Here is a 14,834-nt window from a genome sequence, read left to right on the forward strand (position 1 = left end):
ATTCCCCTGGTGCCCTAACCCACGCAGGGACTCTTGTCAGTCAGGACTGGGGTGGGAGGCTGTGCAGGTGGGGTGAAAGGACACACTGCTCATAACAAACCGCAGCAGGAAACTTGCCGCAGCCTGGAGACCCAAACAAGGCCAGGCAGGACCAGATCGGAAGTTAAGGCTGCAGCCTTGCTAAGGAGATGCGGGGCAGAGTCCTGGGCGGCAGCACGCCCTGCTGAGCCAATTTCCACCCGAGGGCTGGACTGGGGTGGGAGTTTAGGGTTTTGCTTTTCGGCTCAGTGGGCACCTCCCTCCTCCCTGATTGGCTCTGGAGCTCCGCCCGGAGCCTGCGCCCTGCTTCTCAAGGGGACTGCTTGGGGCAGCGGCCCTTTCTCCACCATTCGCCACGATGACGCTCTCCATCGTGGTCCTCCGGCTGGTCATCAGCATCCTGGCGCTTCCCATGTATCTGCTGAACCTTATAGGCGTGTGGAACTGGATATGCAAACTGTGGTTTCCCTACTTTCTGTCGCGGTTCTCGGTGATCTACAATGAGCGGATGGCGAGCAGGAAGAAAGAACTCTTCAGCAACCTGCAGGAGTTCGCAGGCCCCTCGGGGAAGCTGTCTCTGCTGGAGCTGGGCTGCGGCACCGGGGCCAACTTCAAGTTCTATCCCCCCGGGTGCAGAGTGACCTGTGTCGACCCGAACCCCAACTTCGAGAAGTTCTTGTTCAAGAGTGTCTCAGAGAACCGGCAGCTGCAGTTCGAGCGCTTCGTGGTGGCGGCCGGGGAGAACATGCACCAGGTGGCTGATGGCTCTATGGACGTGGTGGTCTGCACCCTGGTGCTGTGCTCGGTAAAGAACCAGGAGAAGATTCTGCGCGAGGTGTGCCGAGTGCTGAGGCCGGTGAGTAACAGATGAGGTCTAGTAGCCGCTCTCATGAGCCAGGGGGGTCCTATCATTTTCGGGTGGATTCTAAACTAAAAGGCAAACTATCAGAGAAGGATTTTTTTTTTTTTTTTTAAAGAAAATGTGTGGCCGAGGACGACAAAGGTAAGGGCTGACAAATCAGAATTTATAAAATTCGAAACTGCTGCAGCGGGAAGAGCATGTGGACAGCTCAGATGCCAAACTTGGTAACAGTAACTCCCAGGAAGGCTGAAGGGTTCATGCCCCACGAGTTAAAAAACATTACAAATGCCAGCACCTGGGAGGCAGAGGCAGGATGATCTCTGTGAGTTCAAGGCCAGCCTGGTCTACAGAGTGAGGTCCAGGCCAGCCAGGGCTACACATTGAGACCCACTCTCAAAAAACAAAACAGCAATTGACAAGTCACTAAGGACAATGACTGTGTTTCTTAAAACTGATCAGAGTAAATGAAAGATGAGCTTCCAGGCAGGAACAGGAATGTAAATTAAAATAGCCGTTATATGAGAAACAACTATCAATTACACTAGACCATTTACCTATGACAGTCAGAGACTTAGAGTCCGGATACTGGAGTGGGTCTGGGAATGGTCCCCTCACACGGGAAGGTTTTTGAAGGCACGTTTTAATATCAAAATGTCAAGTGAATATTAATTATCTATTGGAAATGTATCTACAGCTATACGTGTGCAAAACCTTGTCCATCTCAAGGACAGTCGTTAAAGGAGCGTTAGTGGAAACCAGAAAAAAACCTGTCTGTGGATGGGAAATTGTGACATAGTCAGGAACTCTGTAGTTTATTAATAAGTTTAAGAGCTGGGTGGTGCACACACATAAACCCAGCAACGGTTCTGTGTCTCAGAGGCTGAGAGAGATGGGCAGGCAAGCCTCACTCTGCCGCAGGCTCAAGGCCAGCATGAACTATATTGTCAAACTCTGTATCCAAAAAAAAAAAAACCAAATTAACCGGGCGGTGGTGGCGCACGCCTGTAATCCCAGCACTCGGGAGGCAGAGGCAGGTGGATCTCTGTGAGTTCGAGGCCAGCCTGGTCTACAGAGCTAGTCCAGGACAGGCTCCAAAGCTACAGAGAAACCCTGTCTTGAAAAACCAAAAAAACCAAAACTAATAAAAACTTTTATCAAAAAAATATAACCAAAGACAAAAAAACTCCAAGAAGAGTGATCTGGGCTGAGTAGGAAAGAGAAGGATGCCCAAGAAGTAATGTTAACACGTTCATGCAAAAGCTAGAGCAAATGGTCACAGATGCTACTACCTCCAGGGAACGGGACTAGGTGCAGGCAAGAGCAATGGTCGAGTCATGTCTTTCTAGAAGTCCAAGAAATTCTTCACACTTGTGATTATCAGATTAAATGGGTTTGTTTTGAACAAAGCTGAACATGAAAAGAGGCAAGCCGAACATTCCAGCTCATTCAGTTTGGAACCTGTAGGGATGTTCTGTACTCCCCCCCCCCCCCCCCCTGTATCCCCTGGGAGACAGTCTTGGAGGCTCAGCATGGTCTCTCCGGTGCAAGGACAGGTGGATATCAAACCAGCAGGTAAAGATGCGTAGCCAGGCCTGATGGCGCACACCCTTGCTGATCATGCCTCCTTGGTGCAAGGCAGACGTGACCTCGGTTGTTTTCCTTAGTTTCTATGGTTACCAGCTCACCAGCTGCTGGATAGAGCCCGGGCATTATGACAGCCTCAGTTTACCCTAACCATAATCCTCTGAAGCAGATACTTAGGATCCTTGTTTTGGAAAAGAGGTTAAGAAATGCATCCAAGTTACACAGAAGTGAGTTTACCTTTTTGAAACCAGGTCTCATTCTCACTGAATAGTGGTAGGCTAGCCTGAAACTCTAAGTAGACCAGGCTGGCCTCAAACTCACAGAGATGCACCTGCCCCTGCCTCCTGAGTGCTGGATTAAAGCTGTGCACCACCATGCCCTGCCCAGGTCTAGTTCTTCAGTGAGAACACTGCCGCCCATCTTCCCGACTTACAGCATTTACTCTTTTGCTGTCCCCAGACACTGAGGGCCTGTCTCTTCCTCGGCTCTCCTTCCACACATAAATCCTCCCCAGCAGCCTCACGCGTCCCCAGCCCTCTCAGCTTCGATCCTGCACAGATTTCCGAATCTCACCACCCATGCAGAGCTTGCCCCGCCCCATCCTGCTAAGCTCTGGCTTATTCACAGTGGGATCCAAGCCGGTTTCTCTGCTTTTTCCTCCTGTCTCCTGCCCTAGCCTGAGGAGATGACAGGTTTTTCTTTTTCATTTTTATTAGGAAATTTGGTTTTCTATTCCTAAACATATATTTTACTTGAACTCATTTGTGTAATTTAGGGTAACCACATCTCTAAACCCTGAATTCTATCTGGAACTCTGCCCTTGGGTAGCCAGGCCCAGAGTAGCTTGAGAAAGAGGCCAAGGAAAGGGAGATGGGTTTCTAGGCTGCTTAGTAATGTGCAGTAGCATCGGCATGACCTGTGTGGGCTGCAGATGGCAATCAAAGTGCAGGTACTACTCAGGGCAATACCGCTTCCCATCACTGGCTGTACAAAACCTAAGGCTGAAATGCTGCCCTGGGTGTCATTTGCATTATTAATGACACAACGCAATCTTTAAACAACACAGTTCAGCCTATGAAATGCCCCCTGCAGGTTCCTACCCTCCTACAGCTCTGGTGTTTCCAGAAGTTTGCAGCCAGTGCCTGGGAACATTTTGGTAGTGAATTAAAAGAAAGGTTTTTTTAAAAAGGATAGGAGGAGAGGCCAGGTATGGTAGGACACACCCGTAAGGCCAGCACTAGGGAGGTGGAGGCGGGACTGGGAATTCAAGACCAGCTAGCTCCATGGTGAGTTTGCTACCGTAGCGAGTTCAAGACCAACCTGGGCGATGTGCACCAAGGAGCGGCAACAATGAAAAGCTGAGGTGGGTGGTGAGGTCGCTCAGCCATCAAAGGCACCTGCAGTCCAGCCTCATGGTGAAGGAGAAAACACACATGTGTACACACACACACACACTTGTGTTTTCACACTCAGACTAATGTGATGAACATTTTGAACAAAAGGGGGGCTGGGGATTAATTCGGCCATGAAGCATTTGTACCTGAGAGCTGGAGTCAGAACCTGGAAACACCGAAACCCAACAACAAAAAAGCAAAGCTGTAAAGAAGTAACAACAAATACCAAAACTACAGAAAACCCAGGCATGATTTTTGTGTAGACTCTGGGAGTCTCTCTCTCTTTTCTTTTGGAGAAAGATTGCCTCAGTTTAACGACTGTTGTCCGTGTGTGTGTGTGTGTGTGTGTGTGTGTGTGTGTGTGTGTGTACACTTTCACACACCCACATGCTAATCCCAGAACGGGAGTCAGAGACCCGCAGATCTCTGAGGTCCACTGGCCAGTCAGCCTAGCCAGCTTGGTGAGTTCCAGCCAGTGAGAGATCCTGTCTTAAAAGTGGGGCCAAGGGGTTGGGGATTTAGCTCTGTGGTAGAGCGCTTGCTAGGCCCTGTGCAAGGCCCTGGGTTCGGTCCTCAGCTCTGAAAAAGATAAAAATTTAAAAAAAAAAGAGTGGGGCCTGTCCCTGAGAAGTGACATACGGGAAGTTGACCTCTGACCTCCACACAAGTCCTACACATGTGCACTCACATACATATACACGAGCACTCATATCAAGACACACTTATTGAGCCGGGCGGTGGTGGCGCACGCCTTTAATCCCAGCACTCGGAAGGCAGAAGCAGGTGGATCGCTGTGAGTTTAAGGTCAGTCAAGTTGCAGTGAGACCCTGTCTCAAAAATAAAACAGAAACAGTGGTGATAATAAAACTTAGTAACACTGGTTATGTTGTCTGAGCTGGTGTCTATGTAGCCCAGGCTGGCCCTGAACTAACTCTAGTAACCCAGGTTGGCCTCAAGCTTGCAGCAATCCCCCTGCCCCAGCTTCTTGAGTGCTGGGTGATTATAGGTTTGTTCTGCTACAATAACCCTGTAGAAGGAACGAGTGTGGTAAGGGTAGACCACACTAAGTGCTTTGGTCACAGTGATTATGAACTCTCTACGACCACAGAAATGCTTGTCTGTTGCTTAGATTGGTAGCCCCGTTTAAAAGGCTGTGTTTGAAGACAGGGTCTCATTTCAGATCATCCTGCCTTAGCCTCCCTGGTGTGGAGATTCCAGGCATGGGCTATCATGCTCAGCTAGCACAATATAAAATGTGACCGAAATTCAAACTACATTACCCAGATAATGCCTTACTCCATTCTAATTTACCTGTCTTCTTAGAGTTGGCCTCAGGCCACTGAAATCTGAAGCTTCACGCATCTTATAAAGCCGTTTTCCCAAAACCAGTGTCTTTAAAATGTGTTTGTGTGTGTGTTTTTCCCCTCAGGGAGGGGCTTTTTACTTCCTGGAGCACGTGGCAGATGAGCGGTCCACCTGGAATTACTTCTGGCAACAGGTTCTGGATCCTGTCTGGTACCTTCTGTTTGATGGCTGCAAGCTAACAAGAGAGAGCTGGAAGACGCTGGAGCAGGCCAGCTTCTCCAAGCTCAAGCTGCAGCATATCCAGGCTCCCATGTCCTGGACTCTGCTGCGGCCCCATGTCTACGGGTACGCCGTGAAATAGTCGGGGTGGCAGGGCAGACCTGAACGGCTGCAGCAGTTCAAGGCTCCAGTTTTAGACGTAAAATTCTAACTAGGAGAGGTGACGTCCGACTCATCCTCACACGTTTCTGTTTAACTATTTTCTGTAGTGTCTCCCACCAAATCAAAACCAAATCAAAGCGGCTTTGAACTCCGCTTCAAAGGGACCTGTGGTCTTTCATGGGCTTTGATAATGAAGCAAGGGGAAACTAACAGCTTGCAAACTGAATAAATAAATACCAGCTAAGTGAAAATCCACGTGTGACTAACACAGAAAAATCTCACCTCACCTCACCCTACCCCAACCCCCGGAAAATGAAATCTGAACCCACTGGCTGCCCTGTGTGCTCTGGCCAGCTGCTTTGTCTTTTGGTTCAGGGTTTCACCGAATCCCGCCACACTACACTCAGTTTTTATAAGTGCACCTGATTGCACCAGTGCCCCCCCCCAGAACTGCACACGATGGTTGGGATGCATGGGTCAACTTCCTTTCTTACCTCATCTAGCATGTACTTGGCTGACATAATAAATTAGGCAGGGAAAGGACTCACTGCAGTTAGGGAAACTGGGTACACTATGTGGAGGACTCCAAAAACAATCCGTGAGTGTAGTTGGCAAGGCCTTTGGGGATTATTCTAACCAAATAATCCTGAGCTAGGCATGGTGGCACATGCCTTTAGTCCCAGCACTGGGTGAGGGGTGGGGTTGGGGGTGTTTAGATGTTGACAGATGTCTAAGCTCGAGGCCAGCCTGGTCTACAGAGGGAGTTCTAGGATTGCCAAGGCTACACAGAGAAAATCTCAACAAACCAAACTCCTCCCCTCCCCTAGAGAAAATAAAAGTCCACTGATCCTGAAAGAAAACCATGGACATCCTTGTGTACGGAGAGTGAGTCTGTGTGTGCCCATTCGAGGGTTTCAGCTATAGTTTGTATGTGTCTAAACAAATGTATATTTTCTGAGATGATTTTGCAGAAGTCCTATTTTGAATATCAAATCAGTCAATAAATTCATATTCATTTAAGATGGAAATAAATAGTCTCTGCACTTGTTGGCTTGGCTTCGTTTGTGTCTTAATGTCTCTGAGAGGGAAACATCCCCGTGGACATTAAGGCATCTGAACCACAGATGTGTTTTTCTGCAGCCAGGTATGATGTACAATGTATGAGGGATGGTCCTTGATGCTGTGACCAGATCTCTGCCCAGTGTTGACTGAAGGGGAGGGGTTATCCTGGCTTACAGTTTGAAAGGATACAGTCTTAGGAGGCGAAGACATCCTTGGCAGGAGTGTGAGTGGGCTGGGCACATTGTATGACGGTCAGGAGCGGATAGAACTGGAACCAAACTGATATCCCAAGTGACTCATGTCCTCAGCAAGGCTGCTGAAGGTTCCACAGCCTTCCCAAGCAGCCCACTGGCTGGGGACCAAGTACTCAGGCCCACAAGCCTGCAGGGACATTTAGCATTCAAATGACCATACACAGCTAGTAGATGTTAGCCATTTTGGAAGAGTTAGAGTGAGGTGTGGGTGTATGGTTATGATTTGTTTTTTTTTTTTTTTTTTTGGTTGTGGTGTTTTGTTGGAGATTGAACCCAGGACTGTGGGCATGCTAGGCAAGGCTATACCGTTGAACCAGGCCCTGTCCTAGAATAAGAATTTTGTGTTGGGGCTTTTGTTTTGATACAGGGTCTCACTATGGGTCACTAGCTGGCCTCAAACTCACAAAGAGCCACCTGCCTCCCGTGTGCTGATCAAAGCTGTGTGTACCACAGCCATCCAGAATGAGTTTTGAAAAGTTTAAGTCCAAGGATCCCGTTTGTGAATGGCTCTGCCTCTTCAACACAAAGCCAGGTGTTGGGGCTCAGATGCCTCCCTCTTCAGCTCTGGAAGGTGAACTACCTTCTCTCCTAAAGGGCAGACCTTCCTTTACCCATACATTTTACTATGCTGGTCTGGTGACTGAGAGGTTTGCAAAGGCACAGGTATACCTCACAAAGTGTACTCATCACATTGGACTGTGTCTTAGGGTTTCTGTTGCTGTGAAGAGACACCATGACCACAGCAACACTTCTAAAGAAATCATTTAACTGGGGTGGCTCCCTTACAGTTCCAGAGGTTCAGTCCATTATCATGATGGGGAGCATGGCAGCATGCAGGCAGATGTGATACTGGAGCAGTAGCTGAGAGTCCTACATCTTGCAGGCAACAGGAAGTCAACTGAGACGCTGGGCAGTATCCTGAGCATAGGAATCCTCAAAGCCCACCCCCAAAGTGATGCACTTCCTCCAGCAAGGCCATACCCACTTCAACAAAGCCACATCCCAATAGTGCCACTCCCTAAGAGATTATGGGGGGCAGTTACATCCAAACTACCACAGAAGATAACAGCTTAGTGCAGAGAACTAACTAAATCCTTGTCTGAACAGCATGACAAACAGCCTCACTTCTGCTAGAAAGTACTAGGGCTAGAGAAATAAATACAGAAGTTTATTACAGTTGCCACCTGCTACAGAGACGGTTTCAGAAGCCCCAAAACCGCACAACCTGCTTGACACCCACGTCTACATATTACAGATTTCTCCTCATTTGAAAACACATTTAAAACCACTCTGAGGGCTGGAGAGATGGCTCAGAGGTTAAGAGCACCGACTGCTCTTCCAGAGGTCCTGAGTTCAATTCCCAGCAACCACATGGTGGCTCACAACCTTCTGTAATGAGATCTGGTGCCCTCTTCTGGTCATGCAGGGACACATGCTGTATACATAATAAATAAATAAAACTTTAAAAATAAATAAAAAATAAAATAAAATAAAACCACTCTGAACGGGACTGGAGAGATGGCTCAGCGGTTAAGAGCACTTGCTGCTCTTCCAGAGAACCTGGATTTGGGTCCCAGCACCCACATGGAACTCCAACTGCAAGGCTCTGATGCCCTTTTCTGGCTTCCATGGGCACCAGCTTTGCACTGCTCCATCTCAGTCCCACGGTTAAAGTGTGCCACAGCCATGCCCGGTGCTTTACGTGGATGCTGGAAATGAAAACTCAGATCCCACTCTTGCACAACTGAGCCGTCTCCAGCCCAGGTCGGCGTTTCCTTATGTAGGCTCCTTCCATTTCAAGAAAAGCCTGAATTCTTCATCTCTGTTATCTCAGTTTAATTCTGAGCCTCCTCTGGGATGATAGGAAGATGGAGTTAGAGTTTTCAACCCTACCATGTTCCGTGTTGACTTTGATCTTGAGCAAACTACCTTTTTTTTTTGGAGACGGGTTCTATGATCTGCTTGCCTCTGAGTCTTACTTCCTTCATCAGTAAATGGGGAGATCATCTGCTATAGCACGAATCTTAAAGGTACTTACTAACAAAATCAAACCCGAGGCCACCAGGTAGTGGGGTGAATGCCGGAAGATCAGAGAAGCAGAACAACCCACAGCCACCTCACCTCAACAGTTCCTCAGCTGATCCTGTTTCCTCAGTCTGGATGCCTCTCAGCTGAACTGTGCTGCTCAAAAGCCCGAATGCTTAACCAGCCAAAAGCTTCTAGTTTCTGGTCTTCATGCCTTATATACCTTTCTGCTTTATACTATCACTCCCTGGGATTAAAGGCTCACTTTCTGGGGCTAAAGGCTAAAGGGTCACCCATGCTTGGCTGTATCCTTGAACACACAGAGATCCGGGTAGATCTCTGCCTCTGGAATGCTAGGATTAAAGGCGTGTGCTACCCTCTATGTTTAATATTGTGGCTGTTCTGTTCTGTGACCCCAGATAAGTTTATTAGCATGCACAATATTTTGGGGAACACAAGACCACCACAATCTACCTAAAGGGCTATGACAAAAAACAGTGAAATGCCAGGTATGGTGCTGCATACCTTTAATCTCAGCACTTGGGAAGCAGATCTGAGTTTGAGGCCTAGTCTACAGAGTGAGTTTTCCTTTCTCAAAAAAACAAAAACAAAAACAAAAACAAACATAACAATGAAGTAATAACACACTGAATAAACGCTGAGGTCCTGCTTGAGACAGGGTCTTATTATGTAGCATAGGCTGGCCTGGAACTCTCCACCTTCTTGCTGAAACTGCCTGAGTGTTGAGAGCACAGGTCTGCCTCACCATGACCAGTGCTATGCACACACACACACACACAGGTCTGACTCGCCATGCCCAGGGCCATGCACATGTGCACACACAGACAGACATGCACACACACATACATACACACATACTTTGCTATTTTTTTCTTGTGGTGCTGGGAGTTGAACCCTAGGCCTAGGGACTAAGGCATATACCCCTGGCTTACTTCTTATGTAACTGTTGCTTAGCACTGAGTACCTACTGTGTGTTCCTCTCTTGAATAAGCGATGGGGCAGTTGTCTCTCCAGCCATTTCTAAGACAATGAACAGATGCCAGAAAATGCTAGCCCATCTACCCAGGGAAGAGCAGGGCTTCTTTGAGCTGAATTCCAAGGAATGGATGGAGAGTATTTCAGCTACATGAGCTGCTCAGGCTACAGCTGACTGAAAGAAAGAGCTTCAGGTGCAAGCAAGTGACGGCAAACCAGGCAAGATGTCGGAGTGGGCAAAGGCGCTCGCTGCCATGCCTGACAACATGAGTCAATCCCCAGAATCCATGGTGGAAGGAGAGAGCCGACTCCCAAAAGCTGTCCTCTGACCTCTACGCATGCACCACAGCAAGTGCGTGCCCACACACAGATAAACAAGAAAGCCAAGTCATCAGGCATAGTGGTACCCCCTGTAGTCCTGGCACTGGGAGGGGGGGCAGATGCAATATGGCCAGCCAGGGATACATAGTGGGGCCCCTGTCTCAAAACAAAACAGATGAGCAGGGGACAGCACCAGAGCCCGAGGGAAGGGCAGCTCAGTGTTCACAGCCACTTCCATCGGCCTCTTAAGAGTGTGGGGCCATGAGCCCCAGAAGTATTTTGGTGGACCACCCCGACTCCCATCCCTGCAAACATTCAATGTCTTCGGTTTATTCCCAGTTCTCTGACGTTCTGTGTCCTCAGCGTTGCACGGGAGACACACATTGTGTAATTGTGCCTTTTGTAGTCTTGGCCCCAGAGCAAGCTCCTTCTCTCGGTGTTGCTTGGAAAAGCACAGTACTTAGCGGAGATTAAATTCCTGTTTGTCAGTCAAAGCATCAGAGAATGCAGTGGAATGCTAATGTCAACAAAAGCAAGAACGGGCTGGTCACTTTAAATCTCAACTTTAAAACCCAACTCAGGCTGCGTTAAAGAATCATAGGGATTCCCTAGTGGCTCCACCCGGTGCCAGAGAACAGGCAGAGGTCATGGTGACCAAAAGCCAAGGATCAAGACAGGTCACTGCACCCAATTCCTCAATCAGCTTCAAAATAATAGTAACGGTGACTAAGCAAAATAGTATTTTTCCTCTAAAGGACACTGTTTGAGAGACTGGAGAATTATATTGGGATGTGTATATAAACTCCAAAATTACTGGTTAAAATGTATCATTCCTAGGAATAAAACAAACGAACAAGAAAGCCCGGCTCAGTACGGTGGCACAGTCGGGAACTTTAGAACTGGGGAGGATGAAGAAAGATGGCAGGCCTGAGGCCGGTTCAGGGTACAGTGGACATTTATGCGGCGAGCTCCTCGACCAGCGAGGAAGAACGACCACCATTCGAGGATTCTTCTCAGATCACACTTTATTGGAGCGCCTCTTGATTGAGGGAGAGTGGGAGGTGAGGGGCCCCAAGAACCAAAAGGCAGCTGCTTATATGGGGAACCAAACGAATGGGTCAATCTGTGATTGGATCCCGCCAGAATGCAAGCACGGGGAGCCACGGGATAGGCTGAGGACATAAGGCCGATTTACCATATACGCGCATGCGCAAGCCTCGAGGCGCGCAGCCCAGCAAGCATAGCCAAATATGGAGTTGTTTACAGCAAAGCTGTCAGGAAGTCGGCGCCATCTTAGAATGGCGGCTCCCTACACATTTAAAGCTAGGCTGGACTGTAGAGCAAGACTCTGCCTAAAAAGCAAACAAAAACCCCACGAGTCTGTCCGACTGCACCTTCCCGGTCCTTAAGAAGCACAGGGCACTGATGTCCATCCCCTCAGTGACAGACTCCTTCATCCATGCCTTTAACAGCTGACAGTACAGACTTCCATTTTAAAGTGCCTTTAGGCCGGGCTTGGTGGCATGTGCCTGGAATCACAGCCATGCTCAGGAAGCAGAGGGAGAAGAATGGCCACTTTGAGGCTAGCCTGGGGATACATATCAGTACTCTCTCTGCCTGAAAACTTAAAGTCCCTCTCTCTATGCCACACTTTAACAATTTCACGATTTCTCTGACTCGAAGGCAGACCTACTTATCTGTGCCTCTCCATCCCTTTAGCCCTTATTCTGCTGTTAAGTTGTGAACCACCCTCCTGTGTCAGGACGATTTCTCACACGTCATCCCTGGTCCAGGTCCTAGCGCAGTGCCTTCTGCTCTTCTGAGACCTGCAGTCACCTTGGATGACAGGGCAGCAGAGCCTTCTGGGCCAGAGGAGGGCAACCGTCTCTGGTGCATGAGTGAGCTCCCAGAGAACCAGCTCCCCGTCCCGACCCCAGGCAGCGAGGGTCACGATCACCATACAGAAATGAACAGACACAAGGCTCCACGGGGCCACACCTTGACCGCTTCTACGTCCCTGCCCCTACTCCTCTTCTATTTATTTTTAATTTTTCTTAATTATGTGCATGGGTGTTTTGCCTGCACATACGGTATAGCACATGCATGTATGGTTCCCAAGGAGCCCAGAAGATGGTGCCCAGACTCCCTGGAGGTGAAGTTACAGGAGGTTGTGAGACACCGTATGTGTGCCGGGAACCAAACCTGGGGCCTCTGGAAGAGCAGCTATTGTTCTTAACCTCTGGGCCACCTCTCCAGCCCCATTCTTTCTCTCTTTAAATCATGTCAGTCCATTGGAAAAGAGACCTGGGGTCACTGAACCCCTTCCCTGTACTTCTGATGTGCCCACACAGTAAAATCTTTCTCTGCTCTTCACCCGGGCTGCTTGGATGGCCCAGCTTAGTGCTTTTGGATTCCTGGACCCAGGACTTTTACCCTAAAACCTCCAGTACAACCCCAGTATACGGGCTGGTTTGTGTGTCAACTTGACACAAGCTGGAGTCATCAGAGAGGAAGGAGCCTCAGCTGAGCAAAGGCCTCCCTGAGATCCAGCGGTAAGACATTTTCTCATTTAGTCATCAATGGGGGGGGGGGGGGCAGTGCATGTGGGTGGTGCCATCTCTGGGCTGCTGGTCCCAGGTTCTATTTAAAAAGCAGGCTGAGCAAGCCAGGGAAAGCAAACCAGTAAGCAGCACCCCTCCATGGCCTCTGCATCAGCTCCTGCCTCCAGGTTCCTGCCCTGTGTGAGTTCCTGTCCCGACTTTCGTCAGTGATGAACAGCAGTGTGGTAGTGTGAGCCGAATAAACCCTCTCCTCCCAGCTCGCTTCTTGATCATGGTTTTTGGTTGCAGCAACAGAAACGAAGACCAACACAGAACGTCAAAATTTAAGCCGCCAGACACCCTGTGGGAGGCAGGTGGGGTGGCCAGCACTCCTGGGGCATTGTGCAGTGAGCTGTGCACTCCTGTCCATAGACAAGTACAGGGGCTCCAGCAAACCTGGCCCTGGCAGCAAGCCTCCACAGCAACCCACTTGTCTTGTTTGCTAGAGGAAATAAGAAAGCAGCCAGGCGCCCCCAAAACTGTCGGGTGAAATATCGCATGGTGCCATTTGCTTTGTGGCTGGAGAGAAACTATGACAAGACACGGGAAGCCAGACAACCCAGAAGGGCTGAGCATCGGCCCCGGGGCGTGAGACTCAAGCACTAGCAGCAGGTGGGAAGGCGGCCACAGGGTGCAGAGACCAGCGGCAGATCGGGGCTCTGCAGGGAGCACTGGTGGGGTTCCAGGACAGCAAGGCTGCTGGGGCGGGCTCTTTTTGTGAAAAAGGAAGAGAAAACAAAACTATCAGATGACGGAGACTCGGGTTGGAGAAACCGATTATGTAAAGCGTTCCTTGGGAAGTTTAAAGATGACGACTCCATTTTAACAACTGGTGTTCAGCAGCTGGGCAGGCCGTGGGGGCAGCAGACATTCGGTTTTTATAAAGTCCCCGAATCCGGCGGACAAGGAAGAAGCAACTCAGCAAACAAGGCCTTGGGAGACGGACAAATGACATCAGACACCAGTCTCTGACCCAAGCCAATCTCCTGCTCTCACTTCACAGACGCTGTGGAGAGCCGGCCACGCTCACGTGCTCACACCAGTGTCTCCCCACACATCAGTTCCGCGAACAGTTTCATTTAGTTATTTCCTTGTTATTGTTTTTTAAGACGAGCCCTCGCTGGCCTGAATCAACCCACTGTCTTTCTCTTATAGTTCATGTGGAGGTCAGAGGACATGGCTCTATCCTGCCACCTTGTGGGGCCTGGGGACGGAGCTCAGGTCATCTGGCTGAGCCAAGGCTCTTACATAAGTTTCACGGGGCTGTTCAGATTATGAAGATACCTACTCATCCATCGTGAAATTGAATTTAAGCTGCTTATCTCGGCATTTAGGGCCGTCCGTCAACAGATGCTTAAACACTTTCCCCAGCTTTGTGGGTGCAGGGGATGGGGAGACCAACACCTGAACCCACATCCAATTGCTGCCTCTTACTGGTATCTTATTATTTTCCAAGACAAGGTCTCTGTGTGTAACTTTGGAGCCTTTCCTGGAACTCCCTCTGTAGCCCAGGCTGGCCTCGAACCCACAGAGATCAGCCTGCCTCTGCCTCTCGAGTGCTGGGATTAAAGGTGCACCATGGCCAAGCCCTTTCTAGTATTTTATTGACTTAGTAAAAGAGAACCTTCCCATCCCCATGAAAGGACATGAGAGGGAGGCGAGACAGTGCCCAGAGCTCTCTCTAAACTCTAGAACTGTTGGCTCCCTGCTCACTGTGGCCACAGCGCCGCTCCTCAGGCACGCGTGAGAAGAGAGATTATGCAGCTCTTTCTACAAGAGAGAGACGGTTTTCTTCTATAAATGCAGCTTAGGAATCCAAACAGTTATACAACACAATGTTTTCTGAAGGTTCAGGCTTTTATTAACAGAGCATTTTATTTTCTTCTTAAATATGCTTTTTATTTTTCATTGAAAGAAAGCAGTTCTGGATCTTTGTGTGGTAGTCTGGCATTCAACCCACCGGTACAGTATGTAGCATTCATGTGTTTTTAGAAATATTCCTCATGCTTGA

General features: G+C 49.1%; 1 protein-coding gene across 1 annotated transcript; it reads left to right on the forward strand.

The window, feature by feature from the left end:
• The first annotated feature begins 301 nt into the window (after window positions 1-301).
• On the forward strand, window positions 302-6,349 carry Mettl7a (methyltransferase like 7A). The gene is made up of 2 exons (XM_036209107.1): window positions 302-895; window positions 5,309-6,349. The coding sequence occupies exons 1-2, from the start codon at window positions 398-400 to the stop codon at window positions 5,543-5,545; spliced, it is 735 nt and encodes a 244-aa protein (XP_036065000.1). The 5' UTR covers window positions 302-397; the 3' UTR covers window positions 5,546-6,349.
• The last annotated feature ends 8,485 nt before the right edge of the window (window positions 6,350-14,834 follow it).

The sequence above is a fragment of the Onychomys torridus genome, chromosome 16 (genome assembly GCF_903995425.1).
Source record: "Onychomys torridus chromosome 16, mOncTor1.1, whole genome shotgun sequence".
Classification (NCBI taxonomy): Eukaryota; Metazoa; Chordata; class Mammalia; order Rodentia; family Cricetidae; genus Onychomys; species Onychomys torridus.